This window comes from Phyllopteryx taeniolatus, chromosome 12 (genome assembly GCF_024500385.1).
Source record: "Phyllopteryx taeniolatus isolate TA_2022b chromosome 12, UOR_Ptae_1.2, whole genome shotgun sequence".
Lineage (NCBI taxonomy): Eukaryota > Metazoa > Chordata > Actinopteri > Syngnathiformes > Syngnathidae > Phyllopteryx > Phyllopteryx taeniolatus.
The window spans coordinates 9,758,578-9,784,590 of record NC_084513.1 but is presented as its reverse complement, the minus strand read 5'-3'; the positions used below and the strand labels follow the sequence as shown (position 1 = coordinate 9,784,590).

Sequence of the window (26,013 nt, the reverse complement as noted above, 5' to 3'; positions counted from 1 at the left end):
TTTGTGAAATAAGTCAATTTATTTACGCTCAAGTTAAAGCATAACAATGTGTACACCTCACAATTTGACTAATCGGCAAACCTTATTTAAACATTGATGAGTTCATCATTATCTTGTCTTTGTGCCCTACAACATACCGTAGTAAAATTCCATTTTAAAATCAAAGCATACCCACAAATTGCCTCAAGAGCCAAACTTATTGAAACAGGCAATTCATTAACATTGAAATAAAAGTATGTGTATTCGCAGGTTGACTCTTGGGTCAACTACGGTGAACACTGAAATCAAAGCATAAGGTATACTCACAAGTTGGCATACACAGGAAATGATGCAAAAAGTGCTGAGTCTGGAATACTGGCGATGTAGAGTGGTCATGCATTGGGTGGCTACACAATAAAAATAGGTGGCTGATAAAAATATATATACACTATTTATGTCTTTCCATGTATTAAATATAATGTTATTATCAAACTGGCTCCTTCATGAAACATTTAAATCGCATCCATTGTAGTCACGCTCCTCTACTCATTTCTATTCCAGTCATTAGCCATTATACTCTCAGCTACATGCTATTTATGTTAGCATCTGGTTGGTAATATTTGAGAATTTATAGTGTACTCCCCAATTAAACTCTAATTTTAACTCAAATGTGAATAATTTTAAAATAAAGGTCATTTAAACCAGAATTTATTTTCACATGCGCACCCTTTGTTGCTCTTTCCAAAATTCAGCAATGCATCGAGACAGAGCCAACTCAGCCAAGCCCCGACACTCCACAGGGGTGAAGCCCACCAAGGCAGTGCCCTTAGTGCCAACCCCGTGCCTCCCCGCCAGCTCTGCAACCCTGGCGGTGATGAGAGAAGCTGGAACGTGACAGTACGGCTGACCCCCGATGCGAAAGGACGGCCAAGGTGCCGTCCCGCTCATTTGGTGGGGCGGATCCCCCGGCACGCTCTCCACGTTGCAGGCGATCTCCACGGCACCCTCGTGTGGCAAAGCGAGGGCTTGGACCCCCGGAAGACCCCCTGGCGTGGACTCCCTGATGGCGGTGGCAACGCGGCGTCCGACGGTGAGATCTTGGGTGTCAATAGTAACGTTGCAGTTCATGACATAAGGACTGGAGCCAACACCTATAATAATAGTGAATACTTACTGCTTCATTGTAATAATATACTGTATATACAGTAGAGGATTTACGTAAATCAAACATGTTTCTCCTGTCTTGTTACGTGCACTGTGATTAATCACAAACAGGGTTGCAAAATATTTTCCGAGGTAAGCCTTAATACAGTAGGCTAAATTAGGTTGTTCCACATTATTAAGCAGGTCACAGTTTTTAGGCATAACAGGGGGAAAGTAGGAATACTTCAAGGCCTTGCAAAAGAAATGTAAAAATTGGGCTTTAGAATAAAATCATCATACTGTGAAATACATTGTGTGTTTCTTAAGAGATGGGTTCACTCCTTTTTTTCGTAAGAGATGGGTTCACTCCAATCAAGGCGTATTAAGGAAGCATTCTGTCAGTCAAATTTTTCATTTTAAGAGTGGGAAAAAGGAAAAATGAAAACACTGGACATTTCAAGAACATCATACAATTTTGGAAGTATTTGTTCCGATTACGGCGTATTGAGAAACGTTTCTGACAGGTAAATGTGTTGTATTAAGAGTGGAATAGTGATGAAAATTTAAATGCTGGAGATTTCAAGACACTCATCATACTAGAGCAAAAACGTTTCTTAAAGCAATTTCCATTTGGATTAGAGTGTTTGGGCTCACGGTCACTGATGGTGTCGTGGTACACTCGCCTGACTTTGGTGCGGGCAGCGTGTGTTCAGTTCCCACTCAGTGACGATATGAATGTGAGTGCAAATGGTTGTCCGTGTCTATGTGCCCTTCGACTGACTGGCGACCAGGTCAGGCTGTAGTCTGCCTTTCGCCCGAAGTCACCTAGGATAGGCTCCAGCGCCCTGCGACCCGAACCAGGTTAAGCGATGTTGAAAATGGATGGATGAATGTTTGGGCTCACCTGTGAGGCCAAAGCGTTTCTGTGGCATAGGCCCAATGCAGACCCTGACACTGTTCAAGTCGGGCGTTTTCTTGAACCAACCCATCTCCTTCCTCCTCTGCGCCAGCCCGCGCTGAAGTGGGGAATCCGCCCACCCGAAGAGGAAGACGCTGGTGCCCGGGACTCGTTGGGTAAGGCCCCGGGCGATACCTGAGGAACCCCAGGCAACGACCAAATTATGAAGACGACAGCCAAAACCCAATATAAACACAAAAGAGCTGACAATTAAACGCATACACGAACGGTATCTCACCCTGAGACTCTTGAGTACAGTCCTCAATTCCCACGTCCTCCCCCAAGGGGTAGATGGGTACCAGGTCAACAGCACCCAAACACGGGTGGACCCCCGAGTGGGTGCGCATGTCAAACAACTCACAGGCTTTCACACAGGCAGACAAGACGGCCTCCTCTGAAATACGTTAAAAAATATATGATGTAGTTTTTCTGTCAATTACGTTCCATTAAAGTGGATCAGTACTTACTGATGGATTCAATACTGGCCACAATTGTGATGACGGAGCGGTTATAGTCATGGTCATTGAAGATGTTCAGCACCGTGGTCCCATCTCTTCTAACACCTGTGGAATGATAATGAAGACAACTGAGAGTGTTTGTTGAAACCTTCTAACCAAAATGGCTGACTTCCTATTCAATTTTGGGAATGGCTCTGTGAGGCGTTATGAGGATTCCCACATAGTTTCCAAGCAGGACACACCCTGCTCCAAATATTACTGGCTCCAGGACACGCGCCACTGCACTATGATTGGCTGCAGTATCCCGGCATAATATGCGCAACTGCTTCCAGACGGGAAAACAAGTATGTGACTTAAGTGTGGCGCCATTAATATGTTTCCCACTAAACCTGTCACACCCTAATCCTAACCTCTAACACATCCTAAACTGCCGTAAACCCCACCAACCATAGCCCAAAACCTAACCAGAACAAACTTTTTTTTTTATTTCGTACAAATGTGATACATGTTTGAGATGTTTCTCTCGTTACATCTGCGTATCCGGCCCATCCCACGACGCTGGAGCCAATCATGTCGCAGCAGGATGTGTCCTGCCTGGAAACTTTGTAGGAATCCTAATAACACTTCTGTGAGATTTTTTCATTCATCTAGTCATGACCGACATGTCGACCCAATTTCGTGTTGAGTTGTGAAACTGATGTTTGGGGCAGATTTTTTTTCCTTTCTAACAAAGTTAAAAGCCTGCAATTCACCAAAGATTGTTGTGCTTCAAACAAAATTGGCCGACTTCCTATTCAATTTCAGGCATGGGTCCTTGAGACATTTTCGTGTGTGCTGTTATGATAGACGTGCGCCCAATTTCATGATGATTGGTAAACTTGTTATCCCCGGTTAATTTTTTTCTAACTTTCCAGCGGTTGCTACTGAGTGAGTTTTGGAGGCTGTGGACTACAAAAGGACTAGAATTTTTTTTTTAATCAGGATATGAGCTTGCAAAAAGTGTTGAGAATCAGCACAACTTCAACAATATGATAAACCATATTAGAAATCAGATCTACAGTATTAGCTCTTGTGTTACGGACTTGCCTTCATAGTCATATAAAGCCGCCTTGGCCACACTTTCCACCAGATCCTTTCTGCGAGCCTCAGACACGTTGAGCAGGCAGGTCACCAGGCGTCTTCCCGATGAAGTGCCCATCATGTTTCTGCAATATTAATAGTCATAATATTTTTATAAGATTTGGGTAGAATAAGAAAACATGTACAGTGCCGTGAAAAAGTACTGGCCCCCTTCTTAAATTCGTATATTTTAACATAGTTTCCTGACTTTAATGTTTAAGATCATCAAACAAATGTAAATATGAGACAAATTATAACCAAAGTGAACTTAAAATGCTGTTTTTAAATCGTGACTTCATTCATCCATCCATTTTCTGAGCTGCTTATCCTCACAAGGGTCGCGAGAGTGCTGGAGCCTATCCCAGCTATCTTCGGGCAGCCGGCGGGGTACACCCTGAACTAGTTGCCAGCCAATCGCAGGGCACATACAAAGAAACAACCATTCGCACACACATTCACACCTACGGGCAATTTAGAGTCTGCAATGAACCTACCATGCATGTTTTTGGGAAAACCCACGCAGGCACGGGGAGAACATGCAAACTCCACACAGGCGGGGACGGGGATTGAACCCCGGTCCTCAGAACTGTGAGGCAGACGCTCTAACCAGTCGTCCGCTGTGATTTCATTTATTAAGGAAAAAACTATTCAGTTACCTGGCCCTGTGTGAAAATGTATTGGCCCTCTAAACGTAATAACTGGTTGGGCCATCGTCAGCAGCAACAACTGAAATCAAGCGTTTTCTATAATTGGTAATGAGTCTTTCACATCTCTGTGGAGATATTTTGGCCCACTCTTCCTCGCAGAATTGTGGTTTTCGAGCATGGACGGCCTTTTTAAGGTCATGCCATTGCATTTCAATCGGATTTAAGTCTGGACCTGGACTAGGCCACTCCAAAACCTTCATTTTGTTTTTTTAAGCCATTCAGAAGTTGACTTGCTGGTGTGTTTTGGATCGTTATCCTGCTGCAGAACCCAAGTGCGCTTCAGCTTGAGGTCACAAACTCATGCCTGAACATTCTGCTTCAGGATAGTCTGTGAAAGAGCAGAATTCATGGTTCCATCAATTCCAGCAAGTTGTCCAATTCCTGAAGGAGCAGAGCAGCCCAAGACCATCACGCTACCACCACCATGTTTGACTGTTGGTATGATGTTCTTTTTCTGACATGCTGTGCTACGTACATTTACGCCAGATGTAATGAGACACACCTTCCAAAAAGTTCAACTCTCATCTTGTCTTTCCATATAATATTCCATAGAATATTCTCCCAAAAGTCTTGGCAATCATTCCGATCTTTTTTGCAAAAGTAAGATGAGCCTTTATGTTCTTTTTGGTCACCAGTGGTTTTCGCCTCGGAACTCTGCCTTGGATGCTATTTTTGCCCAGTCTCTTCCTGATTGCTGTGTCGTGGATACTGACCTTAACTGAGGCAAGGGAGGCCTGTGGTTCTTTAGAAGTTGTCCTGAGTTCCTTTGTAGCCTCCTGGAAAAGTCATTGCTGTTCTCTTGGGGTAATCTTTGTAGCCCGGCCACTCCTGGGAAGGTTCAACACTGTTCCATGTTTTCTCCATGTGAGGATAATGGCTCTCCCTATGCTCCGCTAAAATCCTAAAGCTTTAGAAATGGCTTTCGTAACCCTTTCCAGACTGATAGAGGTCAATTACTTTATTTCTCGACTGTTCTGGATTTTCTTTGGATCGTATCATTTTGTTGCCGTTTTTTTTTTATTATTATTTTTTTTTAGATCTTTTGCCTGGCTTTTGTCAGGGCAGATTCTGTTTAAGCGATTGAACAGGTCTGGAGGTAACCAAGCTTGGGTGTGGTCAGTGAAAATGAACCAAAAATTGTGATTAGCCACCAGTAATTCATTATTTAACAAGTTGGGTAATTACTTTTTCACACCGGGCCAGGTAACTTTGGATAGATCTTTCCTTAATAAATTAAATCACCATTTAAAATCAGCATTTTCAGTTCACTTGGGTTGTAGTTGTTTGATGATCTTCAACATTAAAGTGGGGAAACAAAGCAAAAATATAAGAATTTGAGAAGGGGGCCAATACTTTTTCACGTCACTGTATATATAAGAGGTGTAAAACCTGATTATCTCTTATGTAAACAAGAACAGATTTAATGACTTTTAAAATCAAACGGAAAAAAACAAGTAGTGACTTCTCAAATGCAAGCTTCTACTCATTGCAGCTAGAAAAGTCGTGTCAACATGAGTAGATGGTCTTTTCAGGAAAGTGCAACTTCAATATTTTCTCATTATTTTAGGAAAAACCATGACTAGTTTGTCTTCCTTCTAGAATCAGTGTACCATCAAACCAAATGCTGTACAGTATACTATGAAAGAATAATAATATAAAACTAGAGAAAAGTTTTTCTTTTCACAAGAGTGCAACATAAATATGAAGTTATAACATAAAAACGTGTCTTCTTTTTAGAAAAGTGCAACATTGTTTGTGTTCCTTTAAATAATTACAACACCTATAGATTGTGTTCTTTGATCAGAACTGCAACATCAATCATATGTATGTTAGGAAAGTGAGAAGTCAATGGTGGTGTTCTTTCAGAAAGTGTAACATTTATAGTTTGTTTTCGCTGTAGGAAAATGCAATAAATTTCAGAAAATTCAACATCAATGGTTTGTCCGTTTTTTGAGGAAAGCACAATATCAATAGTTTGCATAATAGCAATAGTTTGTCTTCGTTTTAGTAAAAGCTCAATATCAATACGTTCTTTGTACAGGAGACGTACGCGGTAATGTATTGCATCATTACCGAGTTACGAACGTATGTGCTTTTCACTTGTTTTCAGTGTTTTTTAAAAACATTTAATTTGTTTACATTCTAGTTAATTGCTTAGTCTCTTTCCCCTAGCTAAACTATAAATATTAATCACTTAATTAAGCACACGTGTCCCTCCGTTTTAAACACGTTAGCTGTAGCGGTTAGCACTTAGCGCGGCTTCACTGTCATGATGTTTAGTTTACTCCTTGGCCTCCTTTGAAGACAACAATACTTGGAATGAATGTAGTTTATTTGCCACTATGGATGATTAGTGGCCTCGAAGGAAAACACTTTAGCTTAGCCATTTTGCCTAGCGCGCTAGGCACCTACACTTCCTGTCCTGGATCTAACATGTTCCGTGTGGGAACTCGCAAGGAATGACTGAGCAATGCGTGAGAATCAAAATAAAGTTATCTTAGAGGGGACAGTCTCGTTTAAAACAAAATTTAAAATTGAGTTTATAGTCACCGAGCACTTGAGAATCGCTGGGTGCTTATAATCGCCGGCGGCAGTAGAGAGTACAGAGATTGGGCAAAGTCCACTTGTCACTAAATACTGCAAAATTATTAAAAGTGGCGTGTAGGTGCTTTTATTTACTAATATTATTTAAAATATGCTTGAAACTTAATTTACAGTTTCCACGTCACTGGGGGAGCACCTTTGAATGAATTTGGCGAGACGAGCGTAGTTCGTCTGGTAGTTGCACTCGGAAGTAACCGTGAGGGAATCATCTTGCTTTACGTCCACACTCGCGCCTGCTCTGTCGAGTCACATATTTTTTAAATTAATAACACTAGTGCTCAAAATATGGTATGTCTTGTCATAATCGCTTCATAAATATTCAGAGTAGTGTATTTAAATGTATGAAATAAAGATGAATGTAGTTCGTCTTTAGTTTCGTCGCCTTAAAGTTAAAACGGAAGTTAATGTGAAGGAATCATCTTTGGCTGGGAAGCTCGCTTGACAAGAAGCTTCGTGGCTTCGCGCATGCTCCGTGTCGTGTTGTAAAAGTGACATGCGCAGTGAGGCCGTTTGTCGTGGTGGCGTTTTTAATAAACAGCGCCTCTGGGTGGGCAAATCACATAAAAATAGAGAAATAAGCTTACATTAAGGCCACCTCGGAGCTAAATGTGGTGCTAATTCGACCGAGGCGGCTACTATGTGCTTGTAGCTAAATGTTTTTACATTGGACTGAAGGATTGACCGTGTTATAGTGACAGCTGGAGCCGAATAAGCGACGATGACGACTACGGTGGTGCCGTCCTCTTCTCCGGCATCGAGCAGCCGCCCAGTTGGACTCTCCAAAGGTCCGAGCACGCAGAGGATCCACAAGCTAGTGGCGGTGCCCGGGTGCAAACCCAACATGCTCAACGATCTGCTCCTCCTACGGCCCGGAAATGGACACGATTCACAAGCAGAGAACACAAGCAATAACAAGCATGTGGTGTTTTTCCACGGGGACATTCAGGTAAGCACAGGTATCAAGGACAATGGGGAAAAAAAGAAGAGTGGGTGCAGTAGTAGTGCGCTCTTGTCTGCTGCACCCGCTTCAAGGTCAGTTTGCCATTACAAGTCAAACTGAAACATGAGGAAAATGTCGTCGTACCTGTCGTCCATCACAGAAATAAAACTGAGAAATAAGAAAAGGTTGTCACTGTCCATCATCACAAATGTCATAACTGGCCATCTTCAGAAATATAAACCTTAAAGAATGAAACACGTTGTAACTGTCCATTATCTTAAATAAAACTAAAAAATGAAACAAAGAAACAAGAAAATGTCCTAACTGTCTATCATCAGGTGTGAAACTGAAAAACTAGTCATAATCGTCCATTTGAAGTAAAATTGAAAAATGACAAAAAGCCCATCGTCAGAAGTAATTTGAAAACGAAAGATCTTTAAATAGCTGCCCTCCATCACTGAAATAATATTGGAAGTAAAAGTTAAAAAAAGAAAATTTAACTTGCTTTCATAAAAACGAGTCATAACAGTCCATCACATGCAAAAGTTTTAAAAAATGACATGTCAAAACTGTCCATCATCATAGAAGTAAAACTAGAATGTCTAGAATAAATAAAAACTAGAATAAATAAATAATAAAATATTTTAACTATCTATCATAAAAAGGAAAAAGTGCCAAAGTAGTAGAAGTAAAACAACCACATAAAACAAAAAAAAGTAAAAAATTAGAAATATCGTTACTGTGTGTCATTACAGAAACAGAACAAAAAATATTATAACTGCCCAACATTAAAGGAATAAAATGAAAAGCACAAAAATCTTAACTTAATTATCAGAAGTAAAACAAGAAAATGTCATACTCATTCCATACTCACAGATGTAAATTAAAAAAAAAAAAACTGTCCATCATCAGAAGTAAAATGGGAACAAATATAGAAAAACTGTCCATAATTCACATAAGAAAAATAAAAAAAATGGGGAAAATGTCTACCAATAAAGAAGTAAAATTTAAAATGAGAAAATGTCACAGCTGTTTTTACAGAAGTAAAACAAAAACAAAAATAGAAAACGTTGTACCTGGTCATCATTAAAAAAAAGAGAACATTTCTTAACCATTCCATTATGAAAAGTAAAATGCAAATGCAATAAAATATAACTGTCCATCATCACAGTGTCTCTTTTGTGTTGTGCTTGTGCAGAACTTCCAGGAGGAGATGTCCTCGGAGCCGGAGTGCGCCCAGTGGCTGCCGTGGAGTCTGGAGCAGGTGGGCGTCACGCTGGGCCGCCGCTTCCCTGGGCACCACGTGTGGGTGGTGCGCGCCTCCCGCATGTACCTGCACAAGTTCAGCAGCTACCGCAACTTTGTGGAGAGCAACATGTTCGGCGCCCCGGAACACGCCCCGTACTCGCCCAATGGTGGAGCACTTCGCCACCTCAGGTTGGTAATCTCATTTCCTTCCTTTCACGGGCCGCCAAGTGTCACATGAAGGAGTGACAATATATGCGATTGGCCTTTTGTATTTTCTGTGCGCATAAATTGACATTACCACCGTAAGGACCAGAAAAGCGGTAAAAAAAAAAAAACAATTTGTACAGGTAAGTGATAACTTTAAAACCAACAAAAGTTGATCAGATTAAATTAACACCACCTTAAAAACTCAAAGATTTGTGTGGTTAGAATAAAACCCCCATAAGTGATGAGGTAAAGTGAGAGTACCAAAAAAAAAATGCACAAGTTTGAATGTGTACTGTAAATCCCACAATAATTGTACGTTAAATGACTATTGTAGAACCTCAAAATTTGCTCATTATGAACTATAACTACCATAAATTCCCCACTGTATTCAGTTCATACGAACACTTCCGCAATTCCCCAAAAGTTACTCAGGTTAAAATAAATACTGCATCAAAACTCCCCAAACTTGTGCAGGTTATAATAAAACTACCTGAAGAAACCCCAAAGATACTCAGCTTGTTATAAAACTATCAAAAAGTCGTTCATGTTAAAATCGAACTGCCTTATAAAACCAAAATCATTACCATAAATGTGACTGCACTAACTACACTCTCCTCGTCTGTGGTTGCAGATCTCTGCTGATGCACGGGATGGAGCGAGCCGGCCTGCCAAACACCATCAGGCCTGCGGGAGGCGGCACCGGGACCCCCGCCAGGTTCTCCCTGACTCTGGTGGGTTTCAGTAAAGGCTGCGTGGTCCTCAACCAGGTGGTGTATGAGCTGGCCGGTGCCCTGGCGGACCCGCACCTGTCGGACTTTGTCGGAAGCCTTTCGGACATGTTCTGGTTGGATGGCGGCCACCCAGGGGGGAGCGAGACCTGGGTGACGGACAGAAGACTGCTGGGCCAACTGGCCACCAGCGGGATCGGGGTCCACGCCCACGTGACGCCCTATGAGGTCCGAGACCCCATGCGGGCCTGGGTGGGGCGAGAGCACGCTTCTTTCGTGAAGACCCTGGAGGAGTTTGGGGCACGTCTGTATGACAAACTCCATTTTGAGGACGAACCACCGTCCATAGAAAACCACTTTAGGGTCATTCAGGAATTCTGAGCCCTTTTTAATCTTTCTACTGAATCTATACGTCGGGATCTTCTGGGTATTTATCTGGATCTTTTAATTTATATTAATGGATCTTAGTGAATATGTCTGGTTCTCTGTGTGTACACGTCTCGGTACTAGGCTATACATCTGGTGGAACGATAGATGGGTGATGCTAAATTGCCTCAAAGTGTGAACATTTTGAGGATTCAGCATGGAAAAAGGGGTTGCAAGGGTAAGCTTTAATTCCTTTGGTTTTGTTGGAAATAGCGCCTTCCCACAGTGGAAAGTTGTTTTTCCAGGCACCTTACTTAGAATGACGCATTTTGACCCATTTTTAAAAATAATAAATAAAAAAAATGTTCCCTGTGTTTTCATTTAAATTATAGGCTGTGTGCGCACGAGACTTTCTCCATTTAAACTTGCATTCGTGATCAGCTATGTTTACAGGCTTTGAAACCACACTGGTTGACTTGTCTTAGTCCTTCAGTTTAGATTGTACGACTGATTATGAGGTCAACAGTAGACTGAATAGACTGAAAGCGTGTTATTCTTGTCTTCTTTAGTTCTAGTCTGGTGGTGTGTTCATTTGAAAGGAGCTATGAATGTGTACTCATTGGAATTCCATGTCATATTTCCCACTATCGCTGCACTATGACCATGGCGGTCACGATTGTTGAACGTCGCAAAGCTAATCATTCCATTTTATGGCCATGTTCAAAGATCTTAGAGGAATGTGAAAATTAAAATACTCTGTTGCGGGTCAAATGGACCCTTTCAAGAAGAAATATTGAAGAAAATGTAAAGAAATAAAGATAATTGCATTAAACTTCTGCTGGCCTTGTTTTCTTTTTATGTTTAGGTGGTATATAACATGAACTGGCAGTGACATAAGGAGCAAAAAGGGAGCAGAAATGTTTTTTTTTTTTTATTACACTAATATACATGTTTCTTTAGATGCATACACACACATGCTCTGAATTTTCTTCAGGGATCCAATGTGGTCATAGATTTATCTGTTTTCATGGTTAACCTTCTTATGTTGTGAGTCAAAATGGCACTTGAAATGTTTCATAAAAAGTGTTGATTTTATTTTTGGAATTTCTCAACATGGTCATAAAAAAAAATACAAAAAGTTAACCCACTTGTTACATTGTGGGTCTAACTGACCCGTAACCATCCATCCATCGATTATCTACAGCGCTTGTCCTCACTAGGGTCGCGGATATGCTGGAGCCTATCCCAGTTAACGGCGGGTTACACCCTGAACTGGTTGTCAGCCAATCACAGGCCACATATAAACAAACAAGCATTCACACTCACATTCATACCTATGGACAATTTAGGGTCTTCAATTAACCTATCGTGCATGTTTTTGGGATGTGTGAGGAAACCGGAGTACCCGGAGAAAACCCACACAGGCAAAGGGAGAACATGCAAACTCCACACAGGCGGGGCTTGGATTTGAACCGCGGTCCCCCAAACTGTGAGGCAGATGTGCTAACCAGTCATCACCATGCTCCCCCTGACCTGTAACATTTAATGTAAAACTTAGTGAATTTATGTCTGGTATTTTCCAATACTCCGACGTGGCCATTTTTCATTATTTCAACTGTGGTGATGTCGTGGGTCAAAGTGATCCCTAAAAGTTTATGTCAACTGGTATTTTCTAATAATCAAAAATCTTTTCATAAAACGATTTTATTTCTGGAATTTTTCCTATAGGGCCATAAAAAAAAGAAGCTTAACCCAGCTGTTATGTTATGTTATTGGTAAAACTGACCCAAAACATTCAACACCAAACTTTATTGCTGGTCTTTTCCAATATTCCAATTTGGCCTTTCGTGATTATTTTTTTTCATGGCCAACTTGGGTTATGTTGCTGGTCAAACTGACCCATAAATTGATTCATTTTGTTTTTCAGATTTTCCAATTTCCACAAAAACATCTCTGGTGTGAAAAACAATCGAGTGCTTCTAATACTTGCACCAAAGACAGATTTGTATTTATTTTATTTTATGGTTAGATATGCCATGTTACACTGACTCGTGAACATTTATGGTGTACCAAAGAAACCAAATACCATTTTAATCTCCATATATTTATAAAAACATCTTCAAAACCAAAGTCAACCATATGGAACAAAGGAGTCACATATTTTCTGCAATCTTTAATGAGCATTTTTGTACTTGGATGCCTAAATATTAATTAACGTGTGTGCTTGATCAAAATACATTAGCTTGTTTTCTCAAGTGGTCGCAATCATATTGCTCATACGTTAAATTAGAAACAGTACAAAATAAACAAACATCTCTCGAGACGCGCTTGTGCTGATGGCTGGTTACATCTCCTTACACTTCGGCTTCGGTTTTGTGAGGATGACGAGCATGAGTATGGCACACAACAACAACAGCCGGTAAGTGCAACACTGTCTACACATTCAAGTGTTTCATCATTCAGCAGAGTGTGAAACAGGTCCGCCCGCCTTCTCTGCGGTTCACACCAGTTGTCAAGTCTTGGAAAAACAACAGCCTACAGAGAAAGCCATCCATCTAGCTGACAGTAATCATTTCAAGACACTTGTCAATTGTGGGTGAGGTATCAGAAAAACAGCAGAGTTGAGATTTAAAGGGGACATTTTATGGAAAACTGCCTTTTTAATGGCTTGTGTATATTCATCTGCCTATTTTCCGAAATGTGTCTGGGAGCGAGTTGTTCTGATTTAGTCGCATTGTGACCTAACAGTGCGGCTAAATTACATAATACCACGCCCCACATACATTTTCTGCGCCCATAACTTGGAAGCTAGGCAGGGGGAAGATCAGTCACATTCAAGCCACGACAGGATTACACTGGCTGAAATGCTATCATGTAAAAAGACAACACTAAGCAGAGCTGCAGTGTTAGCAGAGATTAGCATTACCTTTAGCATTAGCGGCACACACAAGAGTGCAGTGAAATTGTCATTGTAGTGGCTGGAGAACTTGGATTAAGAAAAAAGTGCTGCATGTACCACATGCACAGATCCGCTTCACTAAGTGTAATTTGGTTGCTTGGTGATTAAGTGCTTCCTCCACCAGTGAAAATATAATCCATGCTTTTGTCGTTTCATGGCCGCTTGTGTTTCTCTTCACACACTCTTCAGTCAAATAGCTGCTAGCCTTGTCGCAACGCCCTACCTGTGCCCCCAGTGATCATGGTAACGAGAGCCCTGAGTAGTGTGACAGGACCGCCACCTAAAAACACGCTAATCTCAGAGAAAATAGAGTGAAAAGTGTTGTATAATTCTTGATTCTTGGGGTATTTTGACAAAATCTTGTCATACATGTTAAGACACCTGGGAACTGTTTTAAATGACATTTTTGTTAGCCTACTAGCGTAATTGCCCAATTCATTCCAGTTGCCTTGAGTCAACCTTTGCAGATTACCATGACTTAGATAACTGACAATTTCACAGACAAAGAAAAAACAATATATAGCAAGCACATTGGTATTTTTATTGATACTGGGACTTTAAGTCAAAAATGACATACAATTATGCTATTAGGCTAACGGTTCTTTAGAGATTTTTTTATTTTTTTTGCATAATATGTCTCCTTTAACTCCTAAGGTGAAAAGACATTGAATCTTATTTCTTGAAAGGCTGTTTTTTTTCTTAGTCCAGCACGACTAGAAAAGAGTGAAAATATATATACTTGCGTCAACTATCTGGAGAAAACGAGCTGGATTTTGCGCTCTCAGAGTAGCTTTCCAGTTCTTACCGATGACAGCATTACAGATGAGAACATGGCCCCTCTACACAAAGGTCACTGTGTTGGCTGGTGACAGTATAAGATGAAAACAACAACTAAAAGACAACAAGAAACAACGATGCAGAGAAACGAGTCATTCTATTTCACGCCATACCAAGGCCACCTAGCATTTAGCTCTCATTAAAGAGCTTTTCCGCACCCACATACCTTTAACCTCAACGCTATACTTCCAACGGAAAACCATCGACATCACATCCAGTTTGACCACATAAAAAAGCCAGTCCTTCTTTCTACCTTCTCAATTCCCTGAATTTCTCACCACTCTCCACCATTCCACACACCTAAAACCTTACTCAACATCATCTTTCCTGTAAATTACATACAAATAATAATATAAAGTATAAATCCAGCACATAAATAAAAACAATAGGAATGACGTTAGGAATAACACAAGTGAGCAGTGTTTTTTTCCCTTCTCTCTCCATACATAAAGAGCCTTCATTATAAAAAGAAGCGTGAATGGATAAACAACTTTGTTCATGAGGAAGTTAAGTGCTAAACGGTGGTTCTTTTTTCTGCAGGCGGACGATAGGAACTTGGGAGGAACTCGTTTGAGCAGCCATAGCAGGACTGTTATAGCAAGCTCAGGGAAAACAACAATAACGGTGGCGTTATGAGTTGAGAAGACAGAATTAACTTCCGTTTGATCACCTGAGAATCGGATTAACACTGAGTATATATAAAGGCCTAAACCGGAACGATTAAAATATACTTTTCTTCTAAAACCCCTGAGCTAAATTTAAATATTCAAAACATGCGAATCAGAAGGAAATATCAGGAATGTGCTTTTGTGCTGGCAAAGGCTGTTTTTCTGATTGCACTGTTAAATTTGAAATCTATATGTATATACAGCAATGAAAGCAGGGTACACATATACTGACAATCGGGCCAAATGTGAGCATTTTCTCTCCTTTGCCATCAAAGGCCCGATTATTGAATGTCTTTGAATGATTATCGTGTGGTCTATGGTTTGGTAATAGTAATTTTTTACTCTCTAATCTGCTTGGAAAATGGTCACAATTGTAAACGTTAAACATGTTCAACATTCACGATCGCAAATCCATGTGTGTGATGTCAACCATTTTTTAACATCTTTAGCATGCCACACACACACACACACACACACACACACACAGACACACACACGCACACCGACAATCGAGCCAAATTTAAGCAATTCTGTTCCCTTGCGATCAAAGTCAGTCAGCAAAGGTCCAATTATCGGATGTCTGAATGATTATCCCTTGGTGTGGGGTGTGTTGAGTGATTCATCCACCCTGATCTGCTTGGAAAACAGTCACTATTGTAAATGTTAAACGTTCAAAATTCACGATCGCAAATTGTTATGCGTGTGCTCAACCAACTTTCAACATCTTAAGCGGTGTACACACACACACACACACACACTGACAGGCAAATTTTGAGCATTTACTCGCCCTTGCAATCAAAGTAAGCGAAGGCCCGATTTTCGGATGTTTCTGAACGATTATCCTTGTGGTGTCGGGTGTGTCAAGACTCACTTTTCATCCCTGATCTGCTCATAAAACAGTCACAATTGTAAATGTTTAACATGCTCAATGCTCACAATTGCAATTCCTTATTGGTGTGGTCAACCGATTCCAACATTTTAAAAGGGGTTCACAAATACCGACAATCTGGATGAATCTTACCATTGTCCCTCACTTGTGATAAAACGGGATGTCACTAAACACACCACCCCCAGCAGAGGATAATATGGCTCAGTGATTTTTCCTTCCCAATCTACTCAGAAAACAACCAGGGCCAAAGAATGTCAACATCAAGTTTGGCACCATGGTGCCTCTCATGGGACACTCTTGGCACTTCAACAAATATCGTTCTGTGTGCGTATGCCATACACTATAAGAACAGTTAAAACACCGTGTCAGGTCTCACAATTTTAAAAAAATCAGTTAAGACGTTAAAAAATCAGTATGTGTGTAGCTCGTTTCGGTAAAACAGCTAGGCTGAATATACTGCTTTGATTTCTACAAAATACTGCCCATGAGCCATCATCTTGCAGTTCTAATAACAGTTCCAGTTCGACACAATGGCGACAAATAGGATGACAAAACCCAACGACGGTGGATCAGTAAGATGATTATCTTTGGCTTGTGTTAATCTTGCAATTAACAAATTAAGTGGAGTATAAAAAAGTCGCCTGTTGGTCTTAAAACCAATTTAAAAGCTATTTCCTTTTTCTTTTCACAGGTCACCGTCTCCAAGAAGCGCCTCCTCGTCCAAGCGGAAGCGTTTGGCTTGGGAATGCGGCGGCGACGACGACTCCAGGAAGTTCTCCTTGTCCTCGGGGTCTTCGGGTGGAGGCGCCGCCCACTTGGTGCCGCAGCTCCGCTCGCGGGCGCCGCGGGTGGAAGCCGGCTCAGGGCTCATGTACAAATGCTGCTGCTGCCACAGCCAAGGATGGCTTATGCAGTCTGCGGCGCTGGGACGGTCCCTGTTGGCAACATTTACTCATTAAGATGTAACCAACGTGCATGCCAGAGACTTATGAATGGGTGAAAAACAAGCAAAGAAAGGAAAATCAATCAGAGCCGTAGCACAAACATTGCCCGTAGTCAGTTGAATCATTTGGAATCGCCTAGAAAAAAGGCTGGCAGTCAATGAGTTAATGAGGAAGTGGAGCGCTGTAGTCTGGATGAAGTAGCCTGGCTATGCTGTGTGGCTGCGTTTAGCTGGCCCAAAACTAAATCTTAAACACAACGCCTCATTATTTTATACTGAGACAAGACAACGACGACATCGAGGCACTTTTAATTTAGAAATATCGTGAATATTGTTACATCTCTAGCTCATAATTCCAAACATACACACACATCATTGAAACCCAATTTCCAGTCTTAAACCCTATTTCTGATAAAGAGGAGACTAAACAGGGTAACCCCCCCAAGCCCAGCCCCAAAACAAGCAGCAAGATAATGATCCAAAACACAACATTAAAACAATAGGGCAAGAAGCGGAAGGTTTTGGACTGGCCAAGTCAATCTCCAGATGTAAACCCTATAGAGCATGCACATTTACCTGCTAAAGAGGAAACTAAAGGAAGTACCCCTCTGAAAGGAGCAACACAATATTTTGGGGGAAAAGAAGTGGAAGATTTTAGTCAATCTCCACACTTTAACCATATAGAGATGCAAAGAGTCAACTGAAAGGAGCAACCACCTCAAAACAAGCAGCAGGATAAATAAAAAATGTGTAGATTGGCCAACCCAGTCTCCCAACTTAAACCCAATGGAGCATTTTTGCCAGCTTCCAAAGAGATCTCAATTTCTTCCTATTCTCAAACCAAAGCAAAGCTTCTAAAGGGAGAGCTTGGCAAGAATTCATTCAAACAAAGCTTGTACGAGAAATTGAAAAGAAAAAAAGGGACTGACAGGAAAGTGGAGATGATGAGAAGATGCAGCCTAATTGCTACTTTTAAGCACATTCTGAGATGTGAAAAAAAAGACTCGCAAACCGTTTGTATGGTTATGGAGAGAGCAAAGAGCTGTTGGCAGGTGACCTCTTAAAAAACAGAATACAAAACAAATGAAGCTGCGCTAAAACAAAATGTTGGTGCGCCCTAAGGGCAGATGTCATTATGCTCTTGGACTTCATTCCAAAACAATGACTTCTATTCTGGGGACAGAGCTCACACACGCTGTTGTTGTGACTCACTCGGGTGCTTTGACCAGCAGCTTACGGATGAAGTCTACCGCCAGTTCAGAAACTCTGGAGAAGGCTTCCCGGCTGTAGTCCACGTTAACCTGAGACACGTTCAGGTACGTCTCCTGCTTGTCGTCGCCGGCAAATGGAGACTCGCCCGTCACCAGCATGTAGGCGATGACCCCCACGCTCCTGAGAAAAAAAAAATACGGCATATTAAAAAAAATGAAAAACAGAAATCACAATAAAATTGTTGGGTTTGAATGTTTACACTTACCAAAGGTCCGTTGATGTTGTGATGGGCTCATAATTCAGGATTTCTGGTGCTGAGTGAAGAAAATAAAAACAGGAGTTCATCAGCAGTACAAGCTAGAGTCCTGAAATTTGCCCAAAATTGATGCCTCAAACAAAGTGGCTTACACTTCCTGTTTAGTTTGGGGCATGGATGCTTGAGACTTTCTCTTATTTACTTGTTATGCTAGACATGCCAACCCAATTTTGTGTCGATCAGTGAAAGAGCTGTTGGGGGCAGATTTTTCTTCAAACTTTCTAACAAAGTTAGTCATGGAATTTTGCCCAAAATGTCTACTTGAAACCAAAATAGCTGACTTTCTGTGTAATTTCAGGCATGGCTCCTTGAGACTTTGCTGTGCATCCTGTTATGATAGACATGTCGACCCAATGTGTCGATCGGTGAAACTGGAATCCGGGGCTGATCCGACGCCTACCCCCCCCTCAAAACTTTCTACCAAAGTTAGAGGCATGGAATTTGCCTAAAATACCTGCTTCAAAACAAAATAACTGACTCTCTGTTTAATTTCAGGCACGCTTGCTTAAGACGTTTTCATATATCCTGTTATGATAAGACGTCCACCCAATTTCGTGTCGATCGCTGAAACTGGTGTTCGGGGCTGATTTTTCTTCAAACTTACTAACAAAGTTAGAGGCACGTAATTTGTAAGAAATGTCGGCTTCAACCCAAAACAGCTGACTTCCTGTTAAATGTGCGGTGAGGGTGCTTAAGGCTTTCGTGCGTCCTTCTATGACAGACATGTCCACCAAATGTCGTGTCGAGTGTTTTTTTTTTTTTTGCAACGCCGTAGCTCCACCCTGGTTGTCATGGTAACATAAACCGTACTCGGCATTTGCAGAACAGAACCACGACCCAAAACAGGCCAATTTCAAACAGAGTTGTACAAGTCAATACCAAAAGTAGCGCAGTAACAAGTGCCAGCCATCCTTGTGGAATTTTCAGAAAAACATGGAATGAGCACTTTAAACACCTTAATATAGAGGTGTAGTTAATGCTTTCAAATGAAAAATACAACATCTCTCCTCAAAGCTCCAGCGCCATGATTTGTCTAACTTCCAGAACCTCACGCCAGAGCTTATTATGCGAGGGAAATCTGATACTAGTCCTCATTGGCCAAATGTTAATTTATAGACTGTTAATGGTGTCATCTTTCTTGTTAAGTGAGTTACATACACTAGATGTATTGTGCAAAATGGGTTCATGCAGTAATGCAAGGTACACCAACATATATCGTTCATATAAATAATTATCAATATATTTATAAATAAAGATATGTTTTGCATTTTTGTAGTAGGTAGATTATTTTGTCTTGGTCATTTCATAAGGGGCTGCTGAAAAAGTGTGGGCACCCCTGCTCTATTACAAATAAATTCAGGAAAAAAACAATTAATTACTAAACTGCACGACTTGTTCTTCTGCCCTTCTCACAAATAATGTTCCATTTGCGTGATTTAAGTAGAGTTTATAGGCGAAGTCACTCCATTTGAAAGGTCACAGTAATTTTGATACGTCAACTTGGGAGAACCCCTGAGAATTTCGGCCCGTACGATTTTATTAGTGGATATTTTTAACTGAATTTTGTCAACCAATCAGAGAGGTAGCTCCCTGAGTAGCAGAGAAAAAAAAGGGTTCAGCAGATATGTTGCGAAATCAAGTTACACTCCTTTACTCTAATTTGAAGTTTTTTTTGGTTTTGTTTTTTTTACCAGATTTTCTATAGGTGATACCACATAAAAACATTCCCCAAAAAGGCAATTTTTTCCCGATACAAAAAACTGAATTTTTCCTGAACACATCATCCGATTTTCAAAATGTGTGTGTTGTACTGAGGCTAAAGTGGCCATTCAAACCAGAATAAGCAAGATGACAGACGGTCAGAGTGTCAGAATTTTTCTAAGATGCCTGGGAATTGTTTTAAATTGTGAGAAAAATAGCATGGTATGTCTCCTTTAAAATATGTTTTGCTACAGTGGGGTTTCCTGCTTGGAAACTACATTTTACAGCTGCTGTTGCCAGTAAACGCTTGTGTTTTTTTTAGCTTACCCACATACTCAGGTGTGCCAAGAATCTCTCTGAGCTCCCCAACCGCGCCCAATCTGCGTGCCAGGCCAAAGTCTACAATCTTTATGTCCCCGGGAGGGGAAAGGCTCGTCAGCAGGATATTCTGGGGCTGAGCGAGACAGATGGTGCACGTCATTGTGAAACAAAAAGCACAGGAACGGTCAGTCCCCTGTTTATAGTTCTATCTTATGTTGAAAGTCAATTCAGATGTCCACCTTGAGGTCCAAGTGCACCAGGTTACTCTGGTGGAGGTGGTGAACTCCCTCCAGCGTTTGCCTGATCAGACGGGTGATCTGTGCCTCGGGCAGCAGCTCGTCAGACATACAGTGGTCAAATATCTCTCCGCCTGCGGCGCTGGTTGGGAGATAGTGTTTTAAAAGGTGACATATTATGGAAAATGGACTTCATAATGTCTTGAATACAAATAGTTGGGTATCTATTCTATCACATGATCAACTGTTTTGTGACCTGCCTATATCCCAAAATGTATCTGAGTGAGCCGTTCTGTAAATTTACATATTCCTGCCCCTACACAAAGTTTCTCCTCCCATGACTTGGCAGGCAGGCCAGGTGAAGAGCCTCCATTTTCAAACGGCAAAACGACACTGTTAGAAACACAATTGTGTAAGAGCCAAAACGTAAGCATATAATTATTTTGTGGTAGATATTAGGGTTTGCCAACACATCACAAAATACATGGATCAGCATATCAATTAACGAGTAACTTGGCGGCTTGGTGATGAAGTGCTGCCTCCACCAGTGAAAATGCAATCCATGCTTTTCGCTTCTTTATGGGCACTTGGCAGTTTGCACTTGCTTTTGTAGAATCTAGAATCAAAAAGTAGCAACCTCCTAGTTGTCACGGTAACGTAAGCCACTATTGGGTTTGCATACCCCGCATTAGAGGGGGACAAAGTAAGCTTTCGAAAACAAAAATACAATCCAATGCTTCTACCATTTTATGGGGGCGTGCGCTTCTCAGTTTGCAGTCACTTTTTTAAACTCAAAAAGTAGCCACCCCTTGAATTCCACTTTCGTCGTCATGGTAACGAAAGCGATTCTTGCATAGACACACCCCACAGTAGAGGCGGGTGGTGTGAACTACTACAAGTGAAAATACCATTCAATGCTTTTTATGGTTCACTTTTTCTTCACATTCTGGGCTAGCAGTAGCCAGCTGTCTGGTTGCATCCCCCTGTATCTGGTAACTAGAGCAATGGCTTATTTGCATGAGATAGGACTGCCCCCCCTCAGAACGGGCTGATTTCAGCGAGGCTATAAAAAGGTGAACGGTGAGCGGTAACTCTTGTTCCTTGAAGTATTTTGACAAAAGGATGTCATTTCTACGACACCAGGGAATTGTTTTAAACCCAACAGTACCTGTCAAGTGGGAATACAGCCTTACAAACCAGGACGGCTCATGCTTTGCAAGACACCTTTTTCATTTAGCAGTGACTTAATGTGATTCACCATTGGAAAAGCTCCGAAATAAATCACTAGGTTACACTTTCTTTAAATTTTCTTTGGATAAATAAATATTTGTTTTGTTTATGCTGTGCGGGAGTGACCATAGAGTGTCCTCCATCAAGTAGAAATAGGGTGTGTGTATTGTTGAAAAGTCAACAAACACACTGACAAACATCAACTCAAGAACAGTAAGTGTGTATTCAAGTCCTTCAAAGCAATCTCAGTTTCGGTTATGATGGCAGTTATGGTGGCAACAGAATGAAGCCAGGAAACAAGGCTGATTTCCTCATGTGAACTGAATATTTTGTAACTTCACTTTTATTTTACTCACTATTCTAGCACGAGGACGATGTCGTGATCCGTCTCATAAGCGGCGTGCAGGTTGACCACCCTTGGATTGTTCCGGGCCGTCTCCAGGACTGCCATCTCATGGACTACCTCGGCCCGGCAGTCACGACCCCGCCTCCTTTTTCGTAGGAACTTTGCTGCAAACACTTTGCCTGTGGCTTTCTCCACGCAGCGCTTCACCACCGCAAACTTGCCCCTTGGAGGACGAGAAAGGAGCGATTGTGTGTTTTGTTACAATTAATCAATGAATTCTCTCTATGGGTGAAAAACAAATTTTCTTGACTTTGACTAGGGGGTGCGACTGAATTAATATTAGGAATAATTAAATCAGGATAGAAGTGCTTGCTAAAATAGGTGAATTTTCAGGCATGGTGTAACCAACATGAAAACCAGCGATCTCTGGTTGGGTGAAAACCAATCCATTGCTGGGGGCCGCTACTGACTGAGTTTTGGGACCCCTTGGATATTCACGTCTGCAAAAATTAGTAAGGTTTCCAGTATTTTCAGGCCCCCCTGAAGGGCAAGTCTCACATTAATAATGGTGGAAATGTGACACTAAATGCATGTAAAGTGGATAAGAAGCTGCTCCCATCAAGTTGTCATGATGTCATACTTATGACTGCAGAAATAACAGAAATTAAACCTGGATGAGGCAAACCGCTAGAACTGGTTGAACAAAGTTCATGTTTACCAATCAAGGATGCTGTAATGCAAGTACAGAGTGTAAAAGTGACCTAGATTTGAACTACAGTAACATGAAACCTCCTAGTACTGTACTGTGGAAAGTGAAAACTAATAATAACGCTCAACAAAATCTCTGTTTTCATCATTTCAGGCAGATAGTTTTGAAGTTCTAGGGTTCAATAAAGCAGAGGTGACCCTCTGCTTTGTGCTCAAAATGAGTTCCTGGGACCCTCAGTGAACCATGACTCAGCTTCGGGGTCCGCATTTTTTTAAAATTACGCTTAAGTAGAAAAAGATTGTAATCTCTCCTCAGTGTTTTGTTTGACTATGAAAGAGTTTTAAAATGGTACAAAATAAGTTTCCTCAATGGAGTAGTTTCAAACATGTGGATGTAAGATGAAACTTTGTATATCGCTCTAATAAAAATGTTTAGAGCAAAAATGTTTTGTGTTATGATATTTTCTTCGATTTCCTACCACACTTGTAAGAAAATGTAAGAGATAAGGGGAACGTTTTATACATAATGACCCATAAGTCTGACATTCTTGACCCATAAGTCTGACATTCTTGACCCATAAGTCTTCTTTTTTTTATTTATTTTTTTAAAAAGAGCTATTATTACAAGAATAAAGTACTATGACATGAGAATATAGTCAAAATTTTAGAGAATTAATGGGACTTTTTTTCCAGAATAAAAGGCATAATAGTACTAGAATAAAGTTGTATTTTTGAAATTCAATTGTTAAAATATGGCTTTATTTTCTTGTTAAATTTTGATTTTGATGTAATAATATTGCGACTGTCTTGGAAAAATACATCATTGTTCTCGTTTTTTTAACGATTAATACTTTTTTTCATGAAAAAAATATCACTTTATTCTCATGATATTACATTTATTTTAAAAGTCCTTTTATTTTCGTAAAAACATTTGGACTTCTTTTTTTTTAATGGGTAACTTTTTAATACCTATACGAATAAATTCTAATTCTGTTTGATTGGCGTTAATCTTAGGCGTGGGGTCTTTGGATGAATTCCTCCCTTAAAAAGTTATCGACCCCCTGCTATAAAGTGTTCCGACTCACCTTCCCAGTTCCCCGGTGACTTCGAACACAGCGTCCATAGGCTCCGCGCTGATTGGTGTGTGACTTTCGGCCAGCAGCCCAGCGGCGGCGGGACCGCTGCGACTGTCCAGCCGCCTGCGAGACATCTCCCCCACCAGCCCAAAGAACCGGGTAGCGAGTCGAGACGAAATATGTGACGGTAAAATTGGAAACTAAAATGGACGAATCGAAGCTAAAACCATCGGCCGGCTACTACCATGCTACTCCAGTTAGCTTCCGCTGTTAGCTGGACGGTCAAATGTGAGTTTAAACTCGATTTCCTCAACTTAACGGAGGAGGAGGAGCTAGCATACAAAAGACTCATTTGAGAACATATCCCTCCATTGATTAGCGCATCCAATCGGTCGCAGACGACTGAAATAAACAACTTTTAGTCCGCTTCTTGGGAGAGTTTTCGTTCATTTTGTAGCTGTTTTTTTTTTTTTTTTTTTTTATACGTCCTTCTTGTTTGACACTTTTCTCGACACGTCACTCCACCGCGCATGCTTGAACTTCCGCGCATGCGTACTGGTGTTTTGTGGGTGTAGTTCTCTCCAATTGTATCTTTAGACGAGGAAATGGTTGTAAAAAACAACTTGAAGACAAACAAAAGAATTCAAACTTATTTAAGAGTTTTAAATGTAAGAATACAGCAAAATGAGGCAATAATAAACCTTGTATGAGTTCACAAGAACAATGAATGTATCATTCCATTTCAATTGGCAGTCAAAAATGTGTTTTTTTAATCTAAGGCAATAAAAAAGAAAAATGACTATAGTCCTTTCCAAGATCTTTTAATCTGCCCAATGAATGTGACTACAAGATGTCTGAAAAAAAAGAAGTAACTTTTAATTGTGGGTTCTCACTGTCTGTAGTGTTCTTGTAGCTCAACAAGTAGACCATTGGTTATTTTTTTCAGTTACTGAAAAATTTGGAATGTAGTAATTGATTGTCTTACTAAGATGGCCCTAATGTAGGGATGGACAACTGTGGGCCGTATGTGACCCATGCCCACACCCAGAGTGACCCCTTGGAAAAATAAAAAGAAAGAAAATGTATTGATTTATTTTGGAGGGTGGGGGCAGGGAGGAGAAACTTCTAAGGCTGTTTCCGCTACGATACCTGATCAGTTTTAAGTTGTAATAGCACCGTACACCAATTCGCAACTAGATGTCACATCGATTGGTAGCACTTCCATCGTGTCTTCTCCCTCTGAGACGAATAAGAAGCAGATGACATTTTCAACAAATTTAAAGGCAAGCCTATGTCCCTAGTCTGCTTTAAGATACTGTCAGCCATGATTGTTTTGTGGTACTGATGAGTCACAGAAGACAAATGAATGCTCTTTTCCCTCAGAGAACATTGAGGCTTTGTTGTGTAATTACCAGGAAGTGCACACTAGCATCTTATTTATTTTGTTCGATGCCAGATCACGCTTAGCTTAACATACAACAGTACTGACCGGGAGGTTAGTACTGTATATCAAACACAACTCACAGTCAGGGTTTCATGCAAACAAAGTGCAACATAAATGTAAGGCAACACACGGGTAACATAAACACACTTGAATGATAATGATTATCGTTACCTTATTACAGCAAAACATTTGCATTGAATGACACAATGCATGCTGGTAAGTAAAGTTTTATGTATGTGTGTGTGTGCATATATATATATATATATATATATATATATGCATGCATTTGAGCATTAACTATATTAAGATTAAGATACTATACTGTACATTGGTTCAATTAAAAAACAGATTTATGCACACATTTTGTCTATATTTAAAATGTAATTTTTGTCATAGATTTGGTTAGGAACGCCCAATGTGGCCCCCTGGTAGCGCTGACAAAAAATTGTGGCATCGTTTAAATTGCCCATCCCTGTATCTTTACTGATGTTCGTGACCAAATTTACAAAGATTAAGAATTAACTAATCAAAGTTGCCTGTTTTTTTATTACAATTATTCAATTGATTTACCCATCCCTCCATTTTCTATACCGCTTTATCCTCACAAGGGTCACGGGCGTGCTGGAGCTTATCCCAGCTAACTTCGGGTGAGAGGCGGGGCACACCCTGA

At 40.8% G+C, this 26,013-nt stretch overlaps 3 protein-coding genes across 7 annotated transcripts; 1 reads left to right on the top strand and 2 right to left on the bottom strand.

Moving 5' to 3' along the window:
• Nucleotides 1–41: 41 nt before the first annotated feature.
• Nucleotides 42–7,205, bottom strand: ftcdnl1 (formiminotransferase cyclodeaminase N-terminal like 1). 3 transcript variants are annotated; one of them, XM_061793641.1, is made up of 6 exons: nucleotides 7,105–7,205; nucleotides 3,625–3,743; nucleotides 2,548–2,643; nucleotides 2,319–2,474; nucleotides 2,027–2,215; nucleotides 42–1,130 (listed from the first exon to the last, which is right to left on the bottom strand). In XM_061793641.1, the coding sequence occupies exons 2-6, from the start codon at nucleotides 3,737–3,739 to the stop codon at nucleotides 694–696; spliced, it is 993 nt and encodes a 330-aa protein (XP_061649625.1). In that variant the 5' UTR covers nucleotides 3,740–3,743; nucleotides 7,105–7,205; the 3' UTR covers nucleotides 42–693. The 3 variants fall into 3 exon arrangements, with proteins under 3 accessions (XP_061649625.1, XP_061649624.1, XP_061649626.1); XM_061793640.1 differs by lacking the exon at nucleotides 7,105–7,205 and adding an exon at nucleotides 5,078–6,493; XM_061793642.1 differs by lacking the exon at nucleotides 7,105–7,205 and adding an exon at nucleotides 6,915–6,956 and having other exon boundaries at nucleotides 43–1,130.
• c12h2orf69 (chromosome 12 C2orf69 homolog) lies at nucleotides 6,319–11,289 on the top strand. 3 transcript variants are annotated; one of them, XM_061793645.1, is made up of 4 exons: nucleotides 6,319–6,449; nucleotides 7,661–7,914; nucleotides 9,107–9,345; nucleotides 9,995–11,289. In XM_061793645.1, the coding sequence occupies exons 2-4, from the start codon at nucleotides 7,687–7,689 to the stop codon at nucleotides 10,470–10,472; spliced, it is 945 nt and encodes a 314-aa protein (XP_061649629.1). In that variant the 5' UTR covers nucleotides 6,319–6,449; nucleotides 7,661–7,686; the 3' UTR covers nucleotides 10,473–11,289. The 3 variants fall into 3 exon arrangements, with proteins under 3 accessions (XP_061649629.1, XP_061649628.1, XP_061649630.1); XM_061793644.1 differs by lacking the exon at nucleotides 6,319–6,449 and adding an exon at nucleotides 6,718–6,838; XM_061793646.1 differs by lacking the exon at nucleotides 6,319–6,449 and adding an exon at nucleotides 7,241–7,256.
• A 1,321-nt stretch (nucleotides 11,290–12,610) lies between these two features.
• Nucleotides 12,611–24,386, bottom strand: stk17b (serine/threonine kinase 17b (apoptosis-inducing)). The gene is made up of 7 exons (XM_061793639.1): nucleotides 23,909–24,386; nucleotides 22,126–22,338; nucleotides 20,543–20,681; nucleotides 20,310–20,436; nucleotides 18,231–18,279; nucleotides 17,966–18,145; nucleotides 12,611–16,745 (listed from the first exon to the last, which is right to left on the bottom strand). Exons 1-7 carry the CDS (start codon nucleotides 24,031–24,033, stop codon nucleotides 16,496–16,498), a joined length of 1,083 nt encoding a protein of 360 aa, XP_061649623.1. The 5' UTR covers nucleotides 24,034–24,386; the 3' UTR covers nucleotides 12,611–16,495.
• Between the last annotated feature and the right edge of the window lie 1,627 nt (nucleotides 24,387–26,013).